This window comes from Zygotorulaspora mrakii, chromosome 7, assembly GCF_013402915.1.
Source record: "Zygotorulaspora mrakii chromosome 7, complete sequence".
Classification (NCBI taxonomy): domain Eukaryota; kingdom Fungi; phylum Ascomycota; class Saccharomycetes; order Saccharomycetales; family Saccharomycetaceae; genus Zygotorulaspora; species Zygotorulaspora mrakii.
Window position 1 is genome coordinate 662,029 of NC_050725.1, and position 10,799 is coordinate 672,827.

General features: G+C 41.8%; 6 protein-coding genes across 6 annotated transcripts; 2 read left to right on the plus strand and 4 right to left on the minus strand.

The window, feature by feature from the left end:
• Positions 1-43: 43 nt before the first annotated feature.
• Positions 44-1,396, minus strand: DCW1 (putative mannan endo-1,6-alpha-mannosidase; the record flags this gene model as incomplete). Its single annotated transcript, XM_037290295.1, has 1 exon — positions 44-1,396. The coding sequence occupies one exon, from the start codon at positions 1,394-1,396 to the stop codon at positions 44-46; it is 1,353 nt and encodes a 450-aa protein (XP_037146190.1).
• A 238-nt stretch (positions 1,397-1,634) lies between these two features.
• On the minus strand, positions 1,635-2,132 carry UBC7 (E2 ubiquitin-conjugating protein UBC7; the record flags this gene model as incomplete). The annotated part of the gene is made up of 1 exon (XM_037290296.1): positions 1,635-2,132. The coding sequence occupies one exon, from the start codon at positions 2,130-2,132 to the stop codon at positions 1,635-1,637; it is 498 nt and encodes a 165-aa protein (XP_037146191.1).
• A 478-nt stretch (positions 2,133-2,610) lies between these two features.
• Positions 2,611-3,951, plus strand: MAC1 (Mac1p; the record flags this gene model as incomplete). The annotated part of the gene is made up of 1 exon (XM_037290297.1): positions 2,611-3,951. The coding sequence occupies one exon, from the start codon at positions 2,611-2,613 to the stop codon at positions 3,949-3,951; it is 1,341 nt and encodes a 446-aa protein (XP_037146192.1).
• Positions 3,952-4,062: 111 nt separating this feature from the next.
• FMS1 (polyamine oxidase) lies at positions 4,063-5,568 on the minus strand (the record flags this gene model as incomplete). The annotated part of the gene is made up of 1 exon (XM_037290298.1): positions 4,063-5,568. One exon carries the CDS (start codon positions 5,566-5,568, stop codon positions 4,063-4,065), a length of 1,506 nt encoding a protein of 501 aa, XP_037146193.1.
• Positions 5,569-6,195: 627 nt separating this feature from the next.
• PRI2 (DNA primase subunit PRI2) lies at positions 6,196-7,752 on the plus strand (the record flags this gene model as incomplete). The annotated part of the gene is made up of 1 exon (XM_037290299.1): positions 6,196-7,752. One exon carries the CDS (start codon positions 6,196-6,198, stop codon positions 7,750-7,752), a length of 1,557 nt encoding a protein of 518 aa, XP_037146194.1.
• Positions 7,753-7,830: 78 nt separating this feature from the next.
• On the minus strand, positions 7,831-10,341 carry STB4 (Stb4p; the record flags this gene model as incomplete). The annotated part of the gene is made up of 1 exon (XM_037290300.1): positions 7,831-10,341. One exon carries the CDS (start codon positions 10,339-10,341, stop codon positions 7,831-7,833), a length of 2,511 nt encoding a protein of 836 aa, XP_037146195.1.
• Between the last annotated feature and the right edge of the window lie 458 nt (positions 10,342-10,799).

Genomic DNA, 10,799 nt, shown 5'->3' on the forward strand with positions numbered 1-10,799 from the left:
TGTACCTATAACCAAATGTTTTATATATAGTTCTATAATTTCTTCATATTATTAACCAAACCCCAGCTGTGATAATGGAGATACCTATCACGCATGTGATAATAGCAGCACCAGCTTTCGAACCTGCTGTAATATTTAGGGGAGATAAGTTTGTTGCTCCTTGTTCCGTACCAGCAGCACCACTACCGTTTGATGTACCACCATTGGTACTGTTATACGGAGGAGGCTTGTCAAGACATTTTGTGTTGACCATTGCTTCCAAAGCAGCCATTTGTTCACCTAGACCATAATAGCCATCCCATCCATCATGGGACCAATCCAAACCACATGTGTGTCCATCTAACCCTCCGTTACATGACTGTGCTGATGCCAATGCCGAAGTATTGATCCAGTTCATGATTTTATCTCTCGTCTCAGGAATCAATTGTGCAGTAGCGCCCAAAAATCTTATGAAATATGCCTTAAAGGAACGTTGATCATTGTTACAAGTGCCATAATTTTGACATGTAGCTTCGTATAGGACACTGTTATTGAAAAAAACGTTGGATGAGTTTAAAAACTGCCAGGTTCTTGTCCCCCAAGTTTCGTCCTTTGTATAATTATACAGATAAGCGCACCCCGAAAGAAGCAGACCTTGATTATAGGTCCATTGATAGCTGACAGGTGTCCCCGAACAGTTATCTGTCACCATTACACCATCATAAACATATTTCGTTTCACCAGGGCTTATCAACTTGATTCCCAACATCCAATCATACACCCTCTCTGCCCACTCAACATAAGTGTGGTTACCTGTGTAACGTGCCAATCTGGCAGCAAGATGGAACAAAGCTCCGTTGGAAACAGAGTTCTTATAGTCGTAACCCGAGTTCCAAACAAAAATCTGCCAACGAAGCCCACCGTTACATGTACCTGTATCCCAACGTAGTGCCATAGTATTAAAGGTAGCTTGTGCCAAATACAACCACTGGGGCTCGTCGGGAGGCGGATTTGTGAAGTTTCTTTCAGCTGCCGTGATTGCAGCGATCCCCCAAAAAGCTTGGTCATCATTTCCTTCTGTGGTGGACTGATTTAACGGCACGTAATCGTTTCTCTCACCCGACTGATACACTAATGCCTGCAATATAAGGTCGTTGTAGGTATCATTATTCAAGAAGTACCAGTAGTCCAACATGCACCCCCATGCACCACCGGCTTCCCACCAATAATACGGATTTGAAAACATACCAATCGTCTGACCATACTGAGTACCCGTGTAGTAGTCCATCAAACCGACAGCGACAAGCGCACTGGCATTATTCAAAGATTGCGAGTCATTTAAATTCAAGTACACGGCCTGTACACTTGACAATATCCCCGTGCAGAGCAACGCCAAGCCCTTCTTATAACAAACCATTCTCCCTGACTCCTGATACTTCCAAAAAGACCACCAGATCCACGAGAACAGAATCACTTGTTATCGGTAGTTCTTGAAGTCAGCATCCTTCTAGTTATTTTCAAAAGCATTTCCAAATATATTCCATTTCGTTACGTCCAGGACTTGGCTCCCACAGCGCGCGGAATAAGTCTAGGCTCAGGCACCAAGACGCCCGGTACAGCTATTTAAAAGATATCTATATGTTAAAGGGGGTACATCAGAATCCCAACGACCTCAAGATCGACGTCTTGACTTGTCTTTCAAACTCCGGCCGATTGTCCCTCCATAGAATGCAAGCGTCCACATTAGCACCGCTCTCAATGTTGGGCTCGCTCAACATACTCATGACGCTCAGCAAAATCTTCTCCACACTCTGCACCGGCGACCATCTCTCTTCCGCCAGTTCGTACATGTTGGGATCATCACCAGGCGAGTGCAGAATCGAAATGCAGACTTCACCGTTGTTGTAAATGTTGGGATGCAGGATGCTGGGCGTGAACGTCAACTTGGGTGGCGACAAAGGGTAGTCCTTGGGGAACTCTAATTTGGCATTGAACACTCCTCCCTCATACGGAGTGTCAGGAGGTCCTTGGATCAAACAATCCCACACGAACAGGTCATTTTCGTTCTTTGGTGCCGCCACTATTCCTGGCGGCGAGTCCTTGTTAAGCTGTTGTAGCTCCTTCAACAACCGTTTCTGCGCGGTCTTCGTCATAACTCAGGTAAAAAACTGTTTGCTCTGATGCAAGCCTCCCGAAGTACACAGGTCCCGTTGATTGGTCTGTGCTCTTACTTCCTTCTTTTCGTTTCCTTTTGACGTCTCGGTATCGACAGATGATCTCCTGTTGGCTAAGACAAGAAAGCCGCTTGTAGCAGAAGAAAGATCACAAATGCGTTTCAGTGACGCAATATGAGCTTTTTTGACCTACCGATACAAACAAGGCCCCTTCAGCTACTAGGAATGACGATACGAACTGCTGAACAAGTAGTTAGTCTGATGTTAGGGGGTATAGATGATAAACGGCGGTACCTCACGTGACAAATAGTTACCCGCACTGTTAATTTCTGATACCTGCAGTATTGATGATGAGAACAAGATATGACAACAAGAGGTAAGTGCTAGATCTGGCAGCGGAGTGGATCTGAGACCATCCAGGCTGTGTGCATTAGTGGTGCTCGGGGGCTACGTGGTAATGATAATATACGACGGGGAGAAGTATGCGTGTGTTTCCTGCATACGCGGGCATCGCTCTTCGACTTGCCGACATACAAATCGAATGTTAGTCAAGGTGCGTAACAGAGGTCGTCACGGGTCATTAGACATCAGGAAAGTGATCATAGTGGACGCAGATTCCCAGGTGCAATCGGAGGAGAAGTCTCCTTCGTGCGACAACTGTATAGATAGTGGCGCGACTGGCGATGGTAAGGAATGTGAAAAGATGAATAAACAACCAATACTGTTTCTGAAAACGGTGCGAACGCAGAATGCCGTTTTATCTGAAGGCAAGCTGAAAATCATTGTCGAGGACAATGGCGACAGCTGTTGCGGCAACGGCAATGGGCTGAAGGACGTGAGGCCGGGCTTCAAATATGTGACAGAGAAGGAGTTTCTGCGACAGCATTGCATCGATTTAGCGAATTCGGAAGTTGGTGATTCCTGCGGATGCAAGTCAAAAGGACTGCCGTTGTCCGTCATGAATCAGCAGACTTCAACGCCAGACCCAGCGATGAAACTGGAATATGACGAGCTAGCAATACCGAAACTGGGCTCCAGCGAACTGTCGGCGTCCATTTCTGAGTCGAAACTAGGGAACGATTTCCGAGTAAGTTCAGATCATAACCAGACGCCGATTAGTGAGCAGAGCGTTATTTGTAATACCAGTAACAACATAGGGGTGGACGCCGAAGCATCTGCAAATTTGTTGGCTAACGGGATAGTCAGAAATGACAACGACAATTACCATATTGATAACGCTTCGATACACGCCATTTTGAATCAAAAACCAATGGTAGAATTGTTGACACATAAAGGGCTATATTTGAGTACACAATGCTCTTGCGCGGATGACAGTTGTTTATGTGCCAATTGTTTGCTTCATAGAAATGAACAAGAATTAAGCTCGTATATACAGCAAAGTGGGGTGCCTCTGACAAACTTAGGTGAGGCTCAGTTAGCAAATTCTGTTAAAGAACCCGAATGTGCAGAGAACTGCAGATGTTCGGATATCGAGTGCGCATGTCATGACTGTCTGGATCATCCGACGGATATTTTATCATTCAACAGACTTTTATTTAACGGAATCTTAAATGTTCCATTGAAGAGAAAAACTGTAATAAACTATAAAGGGCGATTGATCCCGTCTCATTATTGGTGGGATTTTTTGAAGTTTCAGGTTCCTTTGATGACAGCCAGCCAGTTGGACACACTGGATATGATTGCTTGGTTTGATAGCATTATTTCCACATACCCCTTGCAACTGATGGATGCGAATGCTTTTAACGTTCATGCAGACACATCTATATTTGGATTATAGGAGAGATGGAGTGAGGCAGATGGAGCGTTTGCCACTTTTGAGTGGCTTATATGATGTAAATACATTATAGGGAAATGTGTATAGAGAGATACATAAAAACAACAAAACTTTTTAAGGATTAGTATTTTCAAGCACGTAATTTGCTTCACGAATTCCTGCCTCATATGCCCCATACGCGCAACCTGCACCATCCATGATTGTATGTTCACCGGCGAATCTGATTCGAGAATCTTGTCCAGCTGTCAGAGCTGTGACCATATCCAAAGGTTCATCTCCCGGATGGCATGCAGAGTAAGCGCCCAATGAAAACGGATCATTACTCCAGTTAGTTACAATGATATTTTTCAATACTGGATTCGTAGAATCAACTCTATCACTATGCATCTCATTGACGACTTGTCCAGCTCCTAAAACATCCATGAGTCTATCAAGAACTGGGTTGAAAAACTTGAAAATACGATTCTTATCACCTTTTAGTGATTCGACAAACTGTGTTAAGGGTTCTTGCATTAACATAACAAAACTTGGCACACCTGTTGACTTTGCAAGATTAACGAAAAGTAAGGGGAAATTCCATACTGAATCTGGACTTACTGATCTTTGTGCAAAAGAAGAACCTACCAACTGTTGCCAGTTAGCAGCATTCCGCACTTGAGAAACAATCTCATCTTTAGCATGTGCCAAAGTGACAATTTTTGTACTTTTGGTAGACCAAAGACATTTCTCAAATTCGAAAACCACTTTCCCCAAAGATCCATAGCTGATTGTGTTAAAAGCAGTTTTGATTCTTGAATTCAATGGAGGGTCAAATTCAATTTTTCCTTCAACATCCACGTCATTGTCCAAAGATAACTTTAAGATGCTTTGAGGAACGGTCACTATAACGTAATCAGCTTTGTATTGTCCCCCGCCTTTGGTGGAGACTACAACTGAGTTTCCTTCGCGCCTGATAGCTTTCACTTCAGTATCGAGCTTGATCCAATCCTGAGGGAACGAACGGCCGATTCGCTCCACTATTTTGTCGTAATGCAATACCAAAGCATTTCGACCTTGATGACCAAAAAATGAATCCTTTGCACTAATTTTGTCCCAGCTTATGCCATGCCAAAGTTCCAAATACCTTGAAACTTCTGGTAAATACTTTATCTGATCATCTGTTAAGAACTCACGCTTCTCAAAAAGATATTTCAAAATGATGTCACGAAATGAACAATCAGGAGTACCTAATTTTTGTCTATATTCAAAATCGACAAATGTCGCCAGTTCATTATCCAAAATTTCCAAGTACAAGTCTTCATTATAGTCAATCCGGCCCCTGAAGTCGTCAATTAATATTGGATAATCGTCGTCAAACACAAATCGCTTTTGCCCACTGGTCTTTGCCAACTCAGCTTCCTCCAAAAACAGTTTATTGACTATCGTATCATGGTGCCAGCTAGCTCCCATATCATACTTGCGACCTTTATACCCCGAAACTGTATTAAGCCTACCACCAATCCTATTTCTGGCCTCTAACAGAACACACTCTTTTACGCCGCCTCCATAAAGCTGTGCTGCTGCCTTCAGTCCTGATATACCAGCACCAATTATTACAACGCTTTTTTCCTGCACTCCCATACTCTACAAGATTCGATCAAGCGTGCCTTAAGGGTCTCCCTCAGATATTTTTTCTTTGTTCATGTGTGTGTTGAAGATCTTGAAATGTTGGACTTTCAAGCCTCTAGATCAACAAAACTATCACGTGGCAATATTGCTGAAACATTATAAAAGATAAGCATCGTGAGTATCGACAAACTTGGTGGAGCTCTCCAATATTCATGGAACCTCTGTAGCAACATAGTGTTTCCTCTATAGTGACATAGTCTTACCTTTATGCACTCATCTTTTTGTTTTCGCATTTTTGAGAGAACTGTGGAACACCATTATTTGGTGAGTCATTTTGTCATATAACGCTTCTTTTAAGTGCCAGATAAAGTATCAACTCAAGTAGTCCTTGTACGATTCGGAAACGATAAAGATTCATTGTGCTTACCTTTTTTCTTTTATTGTCTCTTGTTTGTATTTTTATTTAATCCAGCTACTGAAAGGTGAAAAGAAGACCTGACGCGTCAATAAAGAAAAAGACGCCAAAACTTTTCAATTCGGCGTAAGCACGAGAAGGATAGTTTAAGACTCAGATAATACAGAAAGAGTCATACCAGAACAATTACAATCATTGGGAATAAGGTCACAGAGTAGTACACAATGTTTAGACAGAGTAAAAAGAGAGTGGCAGCTCGGAAGAACTTCGGCTCCCTTAATAATGATAGTGTTGATGGCACCAGTCAGTTTATTCTGGGGTCTTCGACAACTGAGCAGGAGAGAAAACTATATGAGAGCCTATACGCATCAAAACTTTCATTCTACGATTTGCCTCCAAGTGGAGAAATAACTTTAGATCAGTTCGAAACATGGGCAATTGATCGACTAAAGATACTGCTAGAGATAGAGTCCGGCATATCAAGAAACAAGAACGTGAAAGAGATCGAGAAGATTATCAAACCGCAATTTGATAAACTACTGCCGTTCAATAATGATAATTTTGAAGACAAAAAAAAAGACTACTACTCGCATTTCATTCTAAGATTATGTTTCTGTAGGTCAAAAGAACTGAGGGAAAAGTTTGTTAGAGCTGAAACTTTGTTATTTAAGATACGATTCGGTATACTGACCTCATACGACCAAATAAAATTTGTTCAATCTTTAAACCTGCCCATGCTACAATTTATTACTGAAGAAGAGAAGAATGAAATCTCAAAACAATTATACCAAACAGTGTCGTCACAGTTACAGTTCCAGCTAAATTTGACAGACGAAAACACGAGGATGCAATTTTTCAAGCAAGAAAGATTTATCAAGCTTCCTTTCGAAAACGTTATAGAATTAGTTGGTAATAGGCAGGTTTTCTTAAAAAATGGTCTTGCCTATCTGCCACAGTTTCAACAATTGAACTTGATTGCAAATCAATTTTCAAATAAATTATCAGATGAATTATTAAGGACATACAAATATCTGCCTCATTTGAATGAGGATGACAGATTATTGCCAATACTGCATCATTTGTCTTCTGGTTACACAATTTCAGATTTTCAACAGCAACCAGATGCGAATGCAAATGGAAATGGAGAAATTAATGCAAATTCTGTATACACTGAGGAAATTCTTTCCAATTTCCCCTTGTGCACTAAAAATCTCTTCAATGCTCTGAAAGAAAATCATCATTTGAGGTATACAGGTCGTCAACAACTGAGTTTATTTCTTAAGGGTATTGGTTTAAGCGCTGATGAAGCTTTACAGTTTTGGCAAGACGCTTTTACAAGAGATGGTCATATTTCTGTTGAAAAGTATGACAAAGAATACAAATACAATTTTAGGCATAATTATGGGCTACAAGGTAGTAGAATTAATTATAAGCCTTGGGACTGTCGAACAATTTTGTCTAAACCAAGACCCGCCCGAGGCGAATACCACGGTTGTCCTTATAGAGATTGGAATGCTGATAAATTGGCTTCTGAGCTTCAATCAATGAATTTGTCATCCGGTCAAATTACTAGCGTACTGGATTCTTGTGAAAAGAGTGAATTTACGGTTGCGTGTACAAAAACTTTTGAGTTCACACACAAGGATCAGGATACATTCAATGGTGAAGTTACTGACCAGAGCCATATTGCCCACCCCAATTTGTACTTTGAAAAATCTAGACAATTACAGAAAAAAAAAGAAAACGCTGCACAACAGAATCAACAGATAGCTATAAAATGAATAAGTTCCATTTTTTATACATGCAATGTTGAAATTAGTTGACGCCTCGAGTTTTCTCACTTTCTTGTCAGCGACTGCTTAAATAAAACTCTGATCGAACCATTGTAAGTAGGAAAATAAACTTTCGTCAATCACCATATTTGAGCCATCATCGGAAGCCTCTGTAGTTGTTTTCCCCTGTGAAAATCCTGGATTAATCAAATTCGAAATTTTTGGATGAGTGGGCGAGACTTGATTATTTATCTGCGGTTGCTGAACCTGCCGCTGATGCGCCTGCACAGGCACAACATCATCGGTAGCTGGCAGATCAAATGGTAGTCGGACATTTTGTCCTGTAACTAATGGCTGTATATCTAAGTTATTTTCAACATTTTCTGATTTTTCTAAGGTGTCATTAGCATCATTATCTTCATCATCGACACCATCGACACCATCGACACTATCGTCACCAACACCATCATCATCATCGACGCCATCATCATCGTCATCAACTTCTTTTTCACCTACTTTTCCGAATTGAGAGAATCTGTTATCATTAGGGCTGCTATCACCAGGATCTGTTCCCACAAGCATCTCTAGTTGTGCTGCTGAACTTATTAACCTCATACAACACATATGATTTAACATTCTTAAACACCATAAACATTCAGGTAACATTTGAGGAGGATTTTTAGGTTTTAATGTAGTCAATTCATTCAAAATATGCATACATTTAAATAGAAAGTTTCTTGATAAATCTGTCTGTATACCTGAATGAATTAACGTGATGCAAATTACACTTACAGTAAATAATTGAGATAGATTTAGCCACCAAGGAATAAGAATCAATTTCTTCTTGGAGATTTGACTCATAATATCTATCGATAATTCACAGTGATTTATTAACGCAGTAGAATCCATAGGAAAAAAAATTTCCGAAGATGTAGATGGTTGATTGATAAGGAGGAACAATCTTCTAGTTTCAAATGTAAGTCTTACATCAAGATATGAAATGAAAGGCTGAATTTGACATAGTTTCTCCCAATTCTGACTTATCTTCGTTTTCACGAAAAAGCGTTCATACCAATCATTTAATCTATCTCTTATATCCAGTGACTCATCCAAAGTCAACTCTTCACCATTCCGCTTTTGGCAATCCATCATAATTAAAGATAAATGAAATAACTGTACGGTTTCTGAATGAAACCAATCATCTTCAAATTCATCCTCTTTATTATCCAAAGGTTCATCACTATGATTATCAGGATCACGATCATCATTTGTATTATCCTCTGTATTTATATCATCCGATTTAGTTGGTTTCCCTTGCCAAAACCCTGGTCTTGCCATGCTTGTGACTGGTAAATCCAAACTATAAAATCTACCCATTTGGAAAGTGATCAGCTTATCCATAATAAAGCAAGCCCAGAAACAATGCCAGGCACGATTTTCATCATATTTTGCATGCTTCTCCGGAAATCTATTCAAATACAATGACATACCATTGCACATACTGGTTGCTTGATTCAACGCATTCCAACAGGATGTTTGCCTATAGCAAGTACGAAAATAAAAACAGATCAAAAGCCAGGATTGAATGAGCTCAAACGACTCCCATTCGAAGGTTAGTTTAGTTATAATCGAGTAGGCATACTCAAATAGTAATTCTTCCCTTGAGTATTCGTTCAAGACATGAATCTCTTCCATCTTGAATGCGTAATTCTTTCCCATTTGAGTGCCCTTGATGTGTCCTTCATGGAATCTTAAACTTATAGCAAGGATAAGATAAAGCATCGACAAAAACAACTTCGCTGTTGAATGTTGTTGTCTGTTTTGATTAAGAAATCCGTTCCTAAACTGTTGCCAAAACATTGGCTCGTGTATTATACTTAGGGTTGGATTTATCTCGCTGAAGAAGTAATTCAGGAGTTTATCGACAATTGATAGGTGTGTCGGATTATCAAAATCGAACAGCAAGGTTGGAACTGTCGGAGAAAAAACCCGCGATCTGCTATTCACTTCATCGTGTCTCAGGTAGTGTCCGCCGGATAAGTTCCAGCCATAATTCTGAATCCTTGGTTGCTTTAGATTATATTTCAGTATCGTTTGCTGCGGCAATTCGGAGAGCAAAGAGCCCCCCAGGTAATACGGCAGTACATTCTGGTATCTCCTGTGGAACCTGTACTTGTCGGACGAGAAACTTTGCCAAGGGGACTGATTAAGCGCTGGAGGTTGTGTATGCTGCGCGCTGCGTTGCGCTCCCCTTCTTGACTCGCCCATCTTGGCCTGCGCCTGTGCCTTCAGCCCAGTGCTGCCCGGTCTCTCGAGTTGCGAGCCCAGTTGCAGCAACAGGCTTGCCATGTGGCCCTCGATGTCGTTACCACCGCTCGAAGATCGTGTTTGCGAGGATGCCGATTCCCTCGCCTCGGGCACGCTGCCCGACCGACTCTTCTTGTACTTAGACCTCTTGTTGAAGCCGTTGTAGTCATAGTGGCACTCTTGCATGTGCTTGACACAATTGGAACACGGAAATTGGCCGTCGCATTTCACTTTTCTCCTCTTGCAAATAATGCACGCCTTCCTTACACGCAATCTGCCGTTGCTATTCATCACAGAACTCCGCCGAGAGAAAACACAACCTGCCTACAGCCGACTGACACACTACTGAACCCACTTCTCCAGGTCTTTCCCACCTAACGGGCCTCCTGTTGCGGGTATCAATGCTTCCCAAGTAATCCCATCCATTCTGTTCTGTACAGGCCAATCGACACAGAGCGCGTCACTTTTCACGGCCCGCTGCTGCTCGACCAGGTTGAAAAAAAAGAGCTGCACCTACCGAACGCCCAGTCCACAGCTATACCGAACCAGCTGGCGCAGCTCCACGCCGACATCGCCATCCCCGTCGCACTCCCCGTCGCACTCCCCCTGTCATACATGACTGCCCTCCTCGCAGCTTCCCGCTACCCCGCCACAAAATCCATCGAACTGTTACCAGATCCGCCTGCACGCTGAAAAGGCAACGTCGAAACGATAATAAAAACCTTATTAAAACTGTTCGTCTATTGGCT